This window comes from Aulonocara stuartgranti (assembly GCF_965226115.1).
Source record: "Aulonocara stuartgranti genome assembly, chromosome: 8".
NCBI lineage: Eukaryota > Metazoa > Chordata > Actinopteri > Cichliformes > Cichlidae > Aulonocara > Aulonocara stuartgranti.
In genome coordinates, this window is record NC_138959.1 from 8983273 (window position 1) to 8997720 (window position 14448).

General features: G+C 39.2%; 1 protein-coding gene and 1 long non-coding RNA gene across 7 annotated transcripts in view; both read left to right on the forward strand.

The window, feature by feature from the left end:
* Nucleotides 1-1643, forward strand: part of LOC309712742 (alpha-2,8-sialyltransferase 8F-like) — a 48287-nt gene extending 46644 nt beyond the window's left edge. For all 6 annotated transcript variants that reach the window (XM_082543795.1, XM_082543800.1, XM_082543797.1 and 3 more), the window contains 3 exons: nt 165-277; nt 360-452; nt 539-1643. In XM_082543795.1, the coding sequence (XP_082399921.1) occupies nt 165-277; nt 360-452; nt 539-1016 (684 nt within the window). In that variant the 3' untranslated portion in view covers nt 1017-1643. The remainder of the gene's footprint in view (nt 1-164; nt 278-359; nt 453-538) is intronic.
* A 7403-nt stretch (nt 1644-9046) lies between these two features.
* LOC309712392 lies at nt 9047-12659 on the forward strand. Its single transcript, XR_014278281.1, has 3 exons — nt 9047-10299; nt 10478-10526; nt 12166-12659. It is a non-coding gene; the product is annotated as an uncharacterized lncRNA (long non-coding RNA).
* Nucleotides 12660-14448: the final 1789 nt, after the last annotated feature.

The window sequence follows — 14448 nt, forward strand, 5'->3', positions numbered from 1 at the left end:
CTGAATTTCACATTACTTTGGACCTTTTTCTTTGTTGTTCTCATCCTACAGATTTGACATAATTCCTTAAATACAATGAGTACTTGTCTCTCACACATAGTACATTAGAAACAGTATAAATCTTGCTCTTTTTGTAATGTGTAATCTGTTGATGTCAATTCCAGGAAAATCCTTTCTCAAAAAAGAGATGGGACACTTGTTCAGTTGTTGGGAGTGGTGGGATTCTGACAAACAGCGGCTGTGGAAAAATAATTGATTCAGCTGATTTTGTTTTTAGGTGAGAAATATGTCATGTGTATAGCACCAAAATCATGACGACAACTCATCTCTCTGTAAGAAATATTTTGTTGTGTTTTCAGGTGCAACCTACCTCCTCTGGAAAATGAATTTAAGAATGATGTTGGCATAAAGACTAACCTTGTGACAGCAAACCCAACCATCTTCATAAATAAGTGAGCAAACATTTATTCTAACATGGAACTGAATTGGGTTTTTTTTTTTTGTCTTGTTGCTTTAAGCGTTGTTGTTTAATTTGCAGGTATGGGTCACTGACGGGACGTCGCCGGCCGTTTGCAGACAGCCTCCACCAGTATGGCAACTCCCTGCTCCTCTTTCCTTGCTTCTCCTTTGGTTTTAGTAGGGGTGTGTGTCAGCGGGCTGTGTATGCCATTGAGGACATGAAAATCCCTATTCAACCAATCTTCTTTAACCCTCTGTACCTTGAAAGACTGGACAAATTCTGGAAATCCCAGGGGTTAAAGGAATATCGACCTAGCACTGGATTATATATAACTAGTCTGGCCCTGGAATTATGTGAAACAGTGCATCTGTATGGATTCTGGCCCTTTAGTAATCACCCAGATAGACTCTTTCCCCTAACTAACCACTACTATGATAATGTACCATATAATGCAAGAGTCCATTCAATGCCAAATGAGTTTTACCACTGGGTACAGCTGCACAATAAGGGTGTGCTCAAGCTTCACCTTGGAGACTGCAAATCAGGTCAGGTCTAGTTTAAATGATGGAATTAAAAAAAATGCTTAAGTGTCCAACTGCGAAGCCAAGACATTTTCACTGAAATCAATATGTATTAGTCAGAAGTAGGCTACATTTTACTTTAAAAGTCTTACAATATATCTCCAAATCTCTTTAATCCTGGAACTGGTGACTCGCGGGAATTTCTCTGAGCTTCACAGCTTCTAGTGTATATCAAGAAATTTAATATCTCACATTGAACATTACGAAAACAATATCTGTTTGCTTTTCATTTTTAAAAAACTTTTTCTAGAATTAGATCTAAATGTGAGTGTCAGTTATTTTAGTCGTGTTTTTTTTTAGAACAAGCTACCTGACTTGAGATCAATTACTGTCCGTACATTCAACACCAGATTCTAAATCTTTCCATTCACACAGGTCTACAGTTAATAGGTTTTGTTATTCTGTTTTATTTTATTTTGTTCTGTTGTTTTCCCTGCCATTGTAAATTTGCCTATTTCTTTACATTGGTGATCACATTGTGTTTCCATGTAATGAAATGTACTATGCAAATTAAATTGTCATTGTCATTAAAGGGGCTATAAACGCTGCATTCATACATGCTTTATCTATACTAATAAAAAATTGCAGGAATGCGAATACCACTATCAAATTTATCATCTGCTTTTAGTCACTTCACTGTTACTACAGCTGTACCAAAGATGTTCCCCTTCAGCACTGACTGTTGACAGAGCACTTTCAAATAAAAACAGTAAATTTTGTATTAATTTTATATTTACAGCAGGTTTACAGTTTTAAGACTTTTCAAGTGCTCAGAAAATATATCACCAGTGTCAAAATGCCATGTCAAGCTAGGTTTTACTAGATGGAACTTTAAAACAAACAGATGTTGCTGTGAAACATTGTTTATTTAGAAAATTCCATCATATTGCACATAAATCCAGTTTAGTAGCTGTCTAAAGGAGTTATTTATATGATGAAAACCTGATTTATAGTAATAAATAGCTTAATTAAAGTAATACCTTTACTTAAATAATGAATAAATTTGTATTCATCTACGTAAATAAGTCATCAGTAAAAACAAAACCCAAAACTTTATATGCTAATTTTATAATTCTGCTACATCTCAAGAAGTCTGTTAATAATAGATTTTATTTTTCATTTTATTTTACACTAAAACAAAATGACTCTCAATGGCAGATATCAGATTCATAAACAATACATTTACTGTATCGAAAACATATGAAGCACTTTTTTATCTGAACAAAATATTAACTGTTAATGTTCTTTGATTAAACTGATACTATTGCAATGAGCTGAAAAATCATAAGCAGAAAAGCAATCAACTACAGAAGTTTGGAAGAATATCTGTGTAAGAGTGCAACTGACCCTAATCCAAAGACATCAAACAAAATGCTATGTTAAGTTTGTTCAAGATGTTTAAGTTAAGTTTTAAAAATAATAATAATAAGTAGGCATGTCTTGATGCATGCTCAATCATCCAGGTAAGGAAATGCAAGTGGCAGATGGACACACTGAAAAAAAGGGATTGGCCATCTCTTGAATTTATGTAAGCATCTTGCGTGTTCTTGTTGTGTTCTGTTCTTGCATAAGGGAAAAGAAGAAAAGCATAGATGCATTAAATTAATGGACTAATATGTTAACATTCAGTTCATTAAATTTATTTAGCACCTGTTCACAATGCCAGTGATCCCAAGGAGCTTTATATTTTAAGGCACAGACTCTGCACAGAGACATATCTAATGATGAGACATCATCTTATTAGGACATTTTGGAAAGGAGGAAATGTACCACTGGATAAGGGGAATTGCAGGATGAAGAACTGTGAATAGGATGAGATGATAACAGAAATGAGCAGCAGCAAGAAAAGAATCATAAAGCAAAAGATAAAGTATAAATAAGGGATGCTACAGGGCACAGTGATTTTAGGTTAAAACTTTTAAGCAAACTAGAAATAGAAGTATGTTTACATTATGCTAGTAAATTATAAAATACAAAATTAACACATCCCACAAAAGTCAGCTTTATTTCCTACATAAAATTACATGCACAATGTACACAGATGTTACAGATCATTTGAGCTGTCTTTGGATGTCATTGATACATCAAACAACTCTATACAAAACTTGTTGTGTTTGACTGAACATTTTGTGTTTCACAAAAAATAAATTTTCTGGAAGATACAACTTTTGAACTAATTAAGAAAATAAAATAACAGAGAAAAACTGTAACATCAAAACAAACCACCACAATAAAATCACAGCTTATTTCTCCATTAAACCTCTAGAAATTTAAATTGACTATAAAAGCAAAGTCAACCACTAAAATCCAACAAACAAACAAATAAAAAAAAAGGATAATAATATAATCTTGTTATTATGCCTTTTTCCAGGGGTGGACTATATAATTGGCTATTTGGTTTCAACATGAAGATATTGTGCCACAAGTAAAAGCTGTAACTACAGCTGTCACAAACAGGTATTAACAGCGTTTATCTTAAAGCTAAATAACACATCAGACGTAAATAATTATACAGATATACCTGGATTACATATTACTTTTTTGTCAATATTTGATATATAAGCTGAAAAAGCATAAATGAAAACTGAAAATCTGCAACCAATAGTAACCAAACAATATGAAGTATTCAAATGCAAGAAAATACATTTGATTACCTCACACCATTTACATTTTCTGCTAATGTTAGAAGTTTACATTTTGTCTGGAAAGCATTTATACTGACACTTCAGTTTAAAACAGATTAATTTCACTGTCAGTGCAGTTCCATGTTTCAATTTTGCAATACATGCAGTCAGGGCTGGACTGGGACAAAAAAATCGGCCCGGGCATTTTGACTAGAGACCGGCCCACCAGGTATTATAGGAAAAACCATAAAGCCTTTGAATGAAAACAAACGCTGTTGTTACAGTGATGTACACTGTCTTGTTGATATATATGTATCAGTCTAATAAACTTAAACCTACACCATCCTCCCTATTCTGGTATTCTAAACAGTACCCGAAAGTAGACTGCTTGGTCGTGTTAACCTCCTGAACTATCTACAACACATGGTGAAAACCTGAAATTAAGACAGAGAAGACTAGAGGTGAGACATGATCATTACTGAATACTGATGACAGATTTAGATATATTTTCATAAACCATTCATTTGCCACATCAACAAACAGCATGGCAGGGCAAAATATTTTTTCTAACATGGCAACCTTTAAAAAGTGAAAGGAGACAGAAAGACAGGTGAGAAAGAATAAAACTTAATTGACTTTTTGATGGCATTTTACACACAGTACTGGTACAGTATCTAGAAAATGTGGGAAAATACTGGCATCTTATACAATACAGTACACTACTTCTGAAGAAATTATGATGGGACCATAAAATAAATTACTATGTACAATAATGGATTTCTATATATTTTACATCAGATGAAAACGTTTGTTGTAAGATTCAGATAATTATTTGTTAAAAGCGAGACATTTTAAATGAGAATAAGAAAATATTTCTTTGTGCCCCCTCTCCCTGTTAATGCCCTACCTGGGCCCCTGGCAAAACTTTGCTAGATCCGCCCCTGCACAGTTACCAGCTGTCAGCTACTTAGAAAAGGATCCTGGTGTTATTTGTCAGAAACAGTTCATAACTTCCCTTCAACTCATTTATGTCACCTAAAAGGTAAACCTGTTTCTCCATCACCTGTTCAGCTCTGATGATTCAGTAAGGACATCTCCTGGTTTCATCTTCATGTTTCCCTCTCACCAGATAACCAAACCGACATCATGACCAGCTGCTTTTGCAGCTGTGGCTCCAGCAAACATCAGCTGATACTAGAAAGTAATATTACATAAATTCTAACAACAGCTGATCAAGCTTAAACGTGCTGCTGTTGTTTAGCGCGACATCCGCTGGTTTCCCCTTTCTGGCACAGAGTGAGCGATAAACAAACAAGAGAGAAAACCCAATCAGCTGATCATTGATCAGTTTCATGATTGAAGTAGCAACAGGAGAGAGAGGGGAGAGAATGAGAGAAGAAGAGGCAGCTGTGCAGCAAAGACACAGAAAAACTCCAGCTTTGTGTCTTTTTCATTGTAGCTGAAGTTCGAGACAAACTGCTCCTTTTCAGCTCAATACAAAACGCGTGATATTTTCTCTGAATACCAGACGATTCCGTTTTTTTACAGGAGGGTTGGAAACTCTAATAACTAATATTAGATTATTCTGTTATTATATGTTACCTTATATATGTAATCAAAGTAGTTGAATTAGAATACTGCTGTAGATCACATTATACCCTTTAATATAGAGTGTGTGAGCTGTATGTAGTTTAGTTCTCATTATACTTTTAAGTTAACAGAACATATTCACATATTAGTTCATTAGATAAATGTGCATCACTCTGTATCCTTGATCTGCTGGGAATGTGTTACACTGTTTTCTTGACATGCTTAAGTGTTGAATCATGAAGAGAAGGTTGTAAGCAGGAGACTGTGTCTAAAGACAGGGGAGATAGATAGACCACATTCCACACCCCCACCTTACAGAAAGCAGAGAAACAACTGCCGAGGTCATAACTTAGGCGCTGTAACAGAGAAAAAATGTGATGTTTTGGCTTTTACGACTAGCTGGGGGCCACTAGAGACTATAAAAAGCTGAGCAACCCGTCACCATTTTGAGACATGTGCCTGACCCTCTGGTAGCATCTCTCCCGTCCGGACGTTGTAATGCTCTGACTGTTGAATTGTATGGAAATAAATGATGGTTGATTGAGCATTTATACACCGAGTATTGTCCCTCCTTCAGCCCAAAGATTCAAAGAATTGGGAGATTTCAACAACTTGGTGCCGTGACCCGGATCTTTGGTGTGCTGAGGAGGTGCAGATTTGACCTTTGGTGAGATCGTGAGGCGAGGTGAACAGAGGACCGGTCCAAAAATAAAAAGGTAAGCACAGCCTGTTGTATTATAAATGCCAAATGTGCATATTGGGCTTTCCAAATTAATCTGTTCACTGAGTCACATGTATTTTCACAGTAAATTTGTCGGTGTCTGGTTTTTGGCGCAAGATACTAACAACATAAGTTGAGGCTGAATTCCAGTGTGTTAAATAAACTGCTTCTACCGAGATACTAATAACATACTACGTTGGACTAGTTGCAGTAAACTGCTTCTACCGAGATACTAATAACATACTACGTTGGACTAGTTGCAGCCACTTTACCTTCCACATTTAATTTTGTCTAATACTGGCTTCTGTAGCAATAATACGTTAGAATTTCTTCTGAAGACGCGGCCATTAGTCCAGTACATTGAAGTCGAGGTTTGTTTATTTTGTTTATGGTGTCAGTGACATCCTGGCTTTTGCCGGCTATGAAATAGAAGTTGATTTAAGGAAAAGCAGATGCTGGCTTCACGGTGCAGTTGAACGCTGGCAACGCGAGAGCGAAACACGTCCGTAGGTTTGGTTTATGATACGGCGTGTTCCGGTGGTGCGGCCGTGAAGTGCAGTAGTGGTTGGTGCTAGTTTTAGTACATTGGATAGAGGTTTTGACGGTGGTTTGTGGCGTCAGTCGAGTTTTAAGGGCTGCGGTCATAATACAAAGTAAAATTTTAAGTACATAGAGCAAAACCTGGTTTATGATGTCAGGTATAACTTCGGGGATGCAAGCATCACTTTTATGATGCGACTTTGCCCCGTTGTGGCGGTCATAAGCGCAGAGAAAGGGGTATTTTGGTCTATGGTGCAGTGTGCTTTAAGAAGATCTAACAGTTGAGCTCAGAAGTTTCTGTGTAATCTTCCACTGATGAGGAACGCTCTCTGTGTGTCTCACTGATGGTGTAACGCGCTGTGTGTGTAAGGCGCGCTCTGGCTGTGTGTGAGGCGCGCGCTGAGTGTGTTTCTGTGTGTGAAGTCTGAACACAGTGACAGTGACGGTTGATGTGTTTGATTAGGAGGACACTAGAGCAAAGACACATTTTAGGATCAAAGGTTGATGTCTAGTGTACCTGTGGAACATTTTGCCTATGGAGTGGCGACCCTCCTGTTCGTGGACGCGCGGCCAGGACCGGCGGCGTCCGGATGCCGAGGTGGTGACTTGGGGAGGTGAGGGCCCCCGCATAGCTACGGAAATAACACTGGAACGGCCGTGTAATCACGGGTTCACATTTATTCCGGACTAGAACAAGACACATTTTGCGAACAAAGGTTGAGTCTAGATTAGTAAAGAAATAAAAAGGTTGAATTCCTCGTTTCAGTGGTTGAAATTGTTGTGTGCCTGTCCCCTGACGAGTGTGAAATTAAAATAAAGAGGGAATTTGGAGCCACATGGAGATAGACGGGCATAATTGGGTGTATTACTCTGTGGTGTAATAAAAATAAAAAGGAGAGATAGTAAGAGGTGTGCAGTGGAGAATTATGGAGGAGTACAGAGAGGAATGTGTTGGGAGACTGGCGTACAGTTTACGCTGTCAAGGTAGGCGGGTTGCCTGCTTATCTGTTTAACATGTGATGAAAATGAAATTAAATAAATCTCTTAGTGTGTTAATACAGGAGGCTGCGGACCTGGACCAACTGCCCCCACAAGCACAGCGGCCGAAGCAAAATTATAGGTAATGGGAACCACACCCAGCACGAATCAGCAGCTGTGAAAAAGACAGCAGCGAGGAGAGAATTAGAGGAGAAATTAAGAGAAGTTTTAACACATAAAATTGGGGCCAACGGACTTGTGGAGGTTGGGAAGGCGTCCGGAGCATCACAACAAAAAGGTGAAACAAAACACACACAAGCAGAGAAATCTGAGAGAAAGGCTCCTTTTAAGGTAACGCCTAGTTTGAGAAAAGATAAAATTAACCTGCTTTTATACAAATGCACATACACGCAATGAAGAAACAGCTTACACTCATGAACACGTGAAGATTTTCCAGCAAGGTTAAAGAAAAATTAACATACTTAAATGATGAAGTCTATACATTACTGACAAAGAAACCCTCTGGGTTGCAGGACAACAATTTAACTAAAAAAAAAAAAAAAAAAGGAACACTGGTCTAACCAACCAGGCAAGACACAACAAATTTAGTGGTTAAAAGATTCAAATTGTGACATGTTTTCTGTTGATTGATTAATAAAAGTGATTACTGAATGAAAGAAAGTTCCTTTTTTGGGCTTTTAAACATGATCTTAAGAATTTTAACATATACCGGTGTTGTCCTGTCAACTTGGTGGGTTAGGAGTTGATTATATCGGGAGACAAAAAACAAAAAAAAGGGGGAGAGAAGGCTGACACAGGGCCTGGCCCCGTTGTCTCCCCTCTGAATAACACAGCCAACACAACAACATTTTCCTGTTCGTTTGTTTTTGTTTTTTGTTTGTTTTTGTTTTGTTTTTGTTTTTTCTATACATATTTAATTACAGGCTGCTTTGCCGGCCCTGAAAGCCGAGGCTGACTGGACTCCTGCTCTCCCCCATACGTGACACTGACCAAATGCTGCAACAGCTGGACCCACAACAACGACCTGAGAATGTCAACAGACCTGCAGGAATGTGATCTCATGCAGCCGAGACGGAGAGCACTAAACCTAAGGCCCGTTTCACTACACGGGGGAAAATTCCCAGACTGCGTCAGCTGACAGAGCTGTGACGAGACGCCCGCCAAGCCCGAATGAAAAGTAAGGCCGAGCGAAAGAATGCTGACCTTGATAACTTTGCATTCACACTGTGCAGGACAGTGATGGACCAACACGGATGATCGGGTGGCGAAAAAGGGCGTGACCGAGACAAGAGGAGTAACTGAGGACAGAAGGCACCTCAGAATGGACAAAAACACAGAAGAAGATGCAGGTTTCACCTGCGGTGAACATCGACACTGGAGAAAGGACTGCCCCAATTGGGGTCAGAACCAGGACGGACTGAATTTTGAGCAGCAGCAATGGTCGCAAACAAACTGAAAAGGAGGGGGGCAGGACCCCAGGGCATGCTTCAGGCCGTGGTTTACCCAGAACACCAGAACAGGAAAGTGATGAACACACACACACACACACACACACACACACACACACACACACGTCTCCAAACACACAGATTCAGAATGAAGTGAAATACACACATGAACACGTGCACTCGTTGAGTGAGTGAGAAATGACACACACACACATATACACACACACATACACACACATACACACACACACACACACACACGGGAATGCTGATTCACTGAGAAGTGATGCACACACATACACATGCACACGCTTGTGCAATGAAGAGTGATCCACACGCACACACACATACATGCTGATGCAATGAAGAATGCTTTGCTTATGCTGATATGCAAAATGCTGCACACAAACATCCCAATGCATAATTTTTATGAGGAGCCATTGATTACCATTAAATACTTAGAATGTGTTATATGTCACCCAGAGGGCATTTATGTAGATTTTAGGAATAAGGTCTAAAAAAGTTTGGTTATGAAAACAATGTCTGTGCGTGATGTCTGTTTATGGCTCAAGGCCTTGACTGAATTCTTTGCTGTGCTTCACACAGCCCTGATGAGGAACAGTGGCACAGAGTGAAATTGATGAATTAATAGTGTAAGGTTAGGTTGGAGTACGGCATTTTCTGTGATTGAGTTTTAATTCAAGGAGGAACAAAAGGTGTTACGGCACCTGAGGTTCTCATTCCCACACAATATTGTCCCGGCAGGAAGCAAAATGTTCCTGTGAATTTCTGGTTGATTGTTTGGTTTTGTTTAGCGCTAGCTTGATTTTATCAGTGAGCTTTGGCTTGTGTTCTTTCTCGTAAGCGAGAGAGGGATAGTTTTATGCTTGGACATGTCTGCAACGGGCCCTAGTTTGTGTTATTTTAGTAGTATTTTGTTGGTTATGTCTGTTTTCGTTTTTGTTACAGTGCACTGGAGAAAAAACATCTGAGAGGTGTGATCCACCGGTGGTGATATGTTGATATTTTGTGAGTTCATGATTTAACAATCAGCTCTTTAAACAAGGCCTGAAAGATTGAAATTTAAAGCGCTATAAAATATTATTACTGTAAACAGTTGCAAAGTGTGCTTCTCCATGATTGTAATTGGCTTGGGAGAAATTCACTTATAGGGAACACTGATCTAAAAGGATTGCACCGAGTCAATCCGGCCCAAAAAACAACAAGGAATTGTTTTCCTTTAAAATGATGACGTCATCTTGCTGGTGATGGACGCTCGAATAGGTTGCGCGTGAGACTCCATTATCAGCAACATCTGGTATGAATGTGTATGGAGGTATGCATGTGAATGGACTGTGATGGACTGACAACTAAAAGTTTTGACTGACTTGATACTGAGACAATGACTGCACCAACTTTAGGATTAGTAAATGCCAATAAACAATTTATAAACAATTCACCCAGCCGACAAGAGAAGGGTGGATGCTTCGCTTTGTTTTGTTTTGTTTTTTCAGGAGCAGGAGGATAAGAGAGACTGGAGGAGGAGACTCTAGCTTCACATAAGTATGAACTGCAGACTTAACACTGTGGTTGCTGATTTTGAGTTACCGATGTTTGCATTAAGAAAACTGTGCTATATTAGCTGTGTTTTGAGTAAGGTATCATGTTATATTATTGGGAATGCCAAATGCTACAGTGGAGAAGACTTTTGATACCACTCATGACTGGAATATGTTACTATTAACCACAGCAGGCCACTGTAAAAAGTCAATTAAATTTTATAGAGGAAAATCGCCAAAATTGAACAATACCTATGAATGACTGGCCACATTCAGAATAAAGACATGCAATAATAAACATTGGTCCACGTGATTTAGGTTCTCACTTGAAATAGTAAGTTATTAAATGTAGAATATAATCGACAGGGACATTTGATAGGATGTGGTACTGAAAAAGAACAAGAGCAAAGTAAATAAAGAAAATATTGTGTTTAGTTTGGATAAATTCAAATTAAAATGTACCATTACACTCAGAGGATCAATATGAAATAAAACATATGCAAAATTTGTAGGAAGTACATGACTGATAACTGTTCTGTCCTGAGCGTTTGTTTCTAGAGCACCCACTTGACCACACCAACAGTTTCTCGCCACCGAGGAGGGGTACTTGCAAAAAGAATAAAATAAAAATCTGAGTTTAACAAAACATTTTAAATGTAAATATCAAGCTTACCTTTCTTTTTCCATGAAATGTGCTTGTGGGCACGCCAGCCATTTTGAAAAGGTGGGCAAAGCAACTGGCAAGGCCACACCCCCACACATGTGATATAATTTTAAAGGTACTGTTGCCCTCTCTAAGAAACATCAGGAATTAGAGGAGTGGCAAGTAGAGTATGCGAGCTACAAGCAAAAACTAAAATGTGTACTACAGTGTGCAAAAATGAAATACTGGGTCATCAGGGGGACATGAGGGACATTTATAAAACTAAAAGTCCCACTAACCTTAAAGTGCACTTGAAAAGCTCACACAAGAAGGCTAACCTAGCTTACCTAGAAGACCTCATCAGGGGGAGCACACTCCCCCTCCTTGAAGAGCTCACCCACTCAACCCGCATCCCCAGAAAACAGCTAACCCCAGATAAGGCAGCGTGATGTATCCCGAGACAACAGGACTGGGACATCTAAATAAAGGTGTGAAACAATCGCCTTCAAAAGGTTATCAATTCACTTGAACCAAAATTAGGACCACTCGGTGCGGCAAGAGTTAATAGTTATTAGTCTCAACACCCAAGGATAACCAGAAGAGCTTGACTGATATGATGGAACTGGGATTTTGTTACACTTGATTTTTGCAAAACACAAAGAAAACTAAATTGAAACTAAGGATTTTCAGAAAATAAAAACTACACTAAACTAGCAAAGAATAGGTAAAAACTAATTACAACTGGTAAAAATTGAAAATCTGGAGTCGAAACTAAATAAAAATAACAACTAATGGAAATGGCGAAAAGTTTAAAACCCTGGTGCAGAGATTGGCAAATCTGACCAGGAAACGTTATAAAATGGATTGTCAGGATAGTCAGCGTTAAAGCCACTTTTGACAGTCCATACTAGGATGGCATTGGACATCTTCGGGGCGGAAAAGGGTTGGTGTGACCAGGGTGTGGTTTGGCTTGTTGTATGTACATTTCAAAATGTTACAGCTCTGGATGGACCAGTTACCAGGGCATGGAAGGATGACAGACTTTATTACATGAGGAGAAGGGACATTTTCGGGATCGAAGATCCTCAGGGATGACAAGGCTGGAGCAACGGTACTCGAGAGAAGAATTTCTGATACTTTCTGAGATATGATGTCACCAACCTTCTCTTTTAATTGTCTAGCTCCAATGAATTGACACATGGGAGTGTGTCAAAAAGGGGGAAGTTGAGTCCGAACATCAAACAATGGTTTTATGAACATCTTATGACGTTATTTCTGTGTTTAATAATTTAGCTATGGTAAAACTTAAGCTTATAATGTGTTAGACTTAGAAAGGGTTCACTAATTTTTGATTTCTTTTACACACACATAGATTATGATTAGAATAGGTCCTGAACATAATATTTTAAACCAAATTTGAATCATTAGAACAACAATGGATAACAATATTAGATTATCAAGGCTAGGGAGAGAGGTGTTTTGGTTTTCTGTCTCTTGCAGAGAAAGGAACAGACACCAGACGGGAACCCGGAGATGTGAGGACCCTTCACAGCAGGGACAGATGTAGGGACTGCCGAGACAGCAACTGGGGTCAAGTGTCATGACGTTTGGGCTCCTGGAGAAGATGGATCCCACAAACACAGCAATAACCATGAAGGGGTTGGCGAAAACCAGGAACACCAGACCAACGAGGTTCAAGAGGCTCTTGGCAAAAAGGGGGACACGCCGGTGACCCCAAAATACACAGATCTTTGTTTGAAATCGGGGCAGAATAATCCCCAGAACTGTGCAATGACTAAAGGGTGGTCTAACCCCGGAGGTCGAAGAAAGAAGCTGAGAATCACCCAACTGGAAGACACTGGTAGCTGCAGCAATAAAAATAAAGGTTAAAAGCTCCTTAGACAGAGGTTCTAGTCTAAGTACATTTGAAAGGTATAAGGGGGCATTAAAATGGGAGTGGAAAACTGGAGCACCAAAATAAAGCTGTGGGAGAATTGGGGAGTGATGGGAGAGTCATCTGTAACTGCTGTTATGGTTGTAAATCTAACTTTGCTTGCATCTGAACTGCGTGAACACAGAGGTCATCCCACATATGGTCCACCCGTTAAAGGGGGACAGAGGGCCTCAGGATCAAGAAAACCTGGACCTTGCGACCCTGGAGTGCATGTTGTAAGTGATCTCTTTCAGAGATCAAAAGGGGGAATTATTAAATTATTCTGTTATTATATGTTACCTTATATATGTAATCAAAGTAGTTGAATTAGAATACTGCTGTAGATCACATTATACCCTTTAATATAGAGTGTGTGAGCTGTATGTAGTTTAGTTCTCATTATACTTTTGAGTTAACAGAACATATTCACATATTAGTTCATTAGATAAATGTGCATCACTCTGTATCCTTGATCTGCTGGGAATGTGTTACACTGTTTTCTTGACATGCTTAAGTGTTGAATCATGAAGAGAAGGTTGTAAGCAGGAGACTCTGTGTCTAAAGACAGGGGAGATAGATAGACCACATTCCACACCCCCACCTTACAGAAAGCAGAGAAACAACTGCCGAGGTCATAACTTAGGCGCTGTAACAGAGAAAAAATGTGATGTTTTGGCTTTTACGACTAGCTGGGGGCCACTAGAGACTATAAAAAGCTGAGCAACCCGTCACCATTTTGAGACATGTGCCTGACCCTCTGGTAGCATCTCTCCCGTCCGGACGTTGTAATGCTCTGACTGTTGAATTGTATGGAAATAAATGATGGTTGATTGAGCATTTATACACCGAGTATTGTCCCTCCTTCAGCCCAAAGATTCAAAGAATTGGGAGAATTCAACACTAACCTTACAAATAAAATAAGATAAAACAAGTTCAACATCAATAATATCAAAGCACCCGCCCAGCAGTATATAAACGCCGTCATGCTAGCTAGTACGCAGTACGAGTTATTGCAACTGACTGTAAAAAGTCAGCATAACGAAAATAAACTCCACCTAAACTTGGTTTATATCTGACCCAGATAGACTGCAGGTCATAACTTCTTACCTGAAGTTCAGTTCACCGCCTCTGCGGGTCTCTGCTCCTCCTGCCTTTCCGTCATCCACCTGCCAGCGTGTTGCATCTGCTGGCCTCCACCACTTGCTAATGTTACTGAATCTGTGGAAGCTCCGCAATAGCCACCACCAAACAACTGAGTTATTTTTACACATCTCCCAGCATCTGGCCAATCCACCACCTTTCAGTGTTTATACCGTTACGGAAAAAACAAAACAAAAAAAACATCGGCCC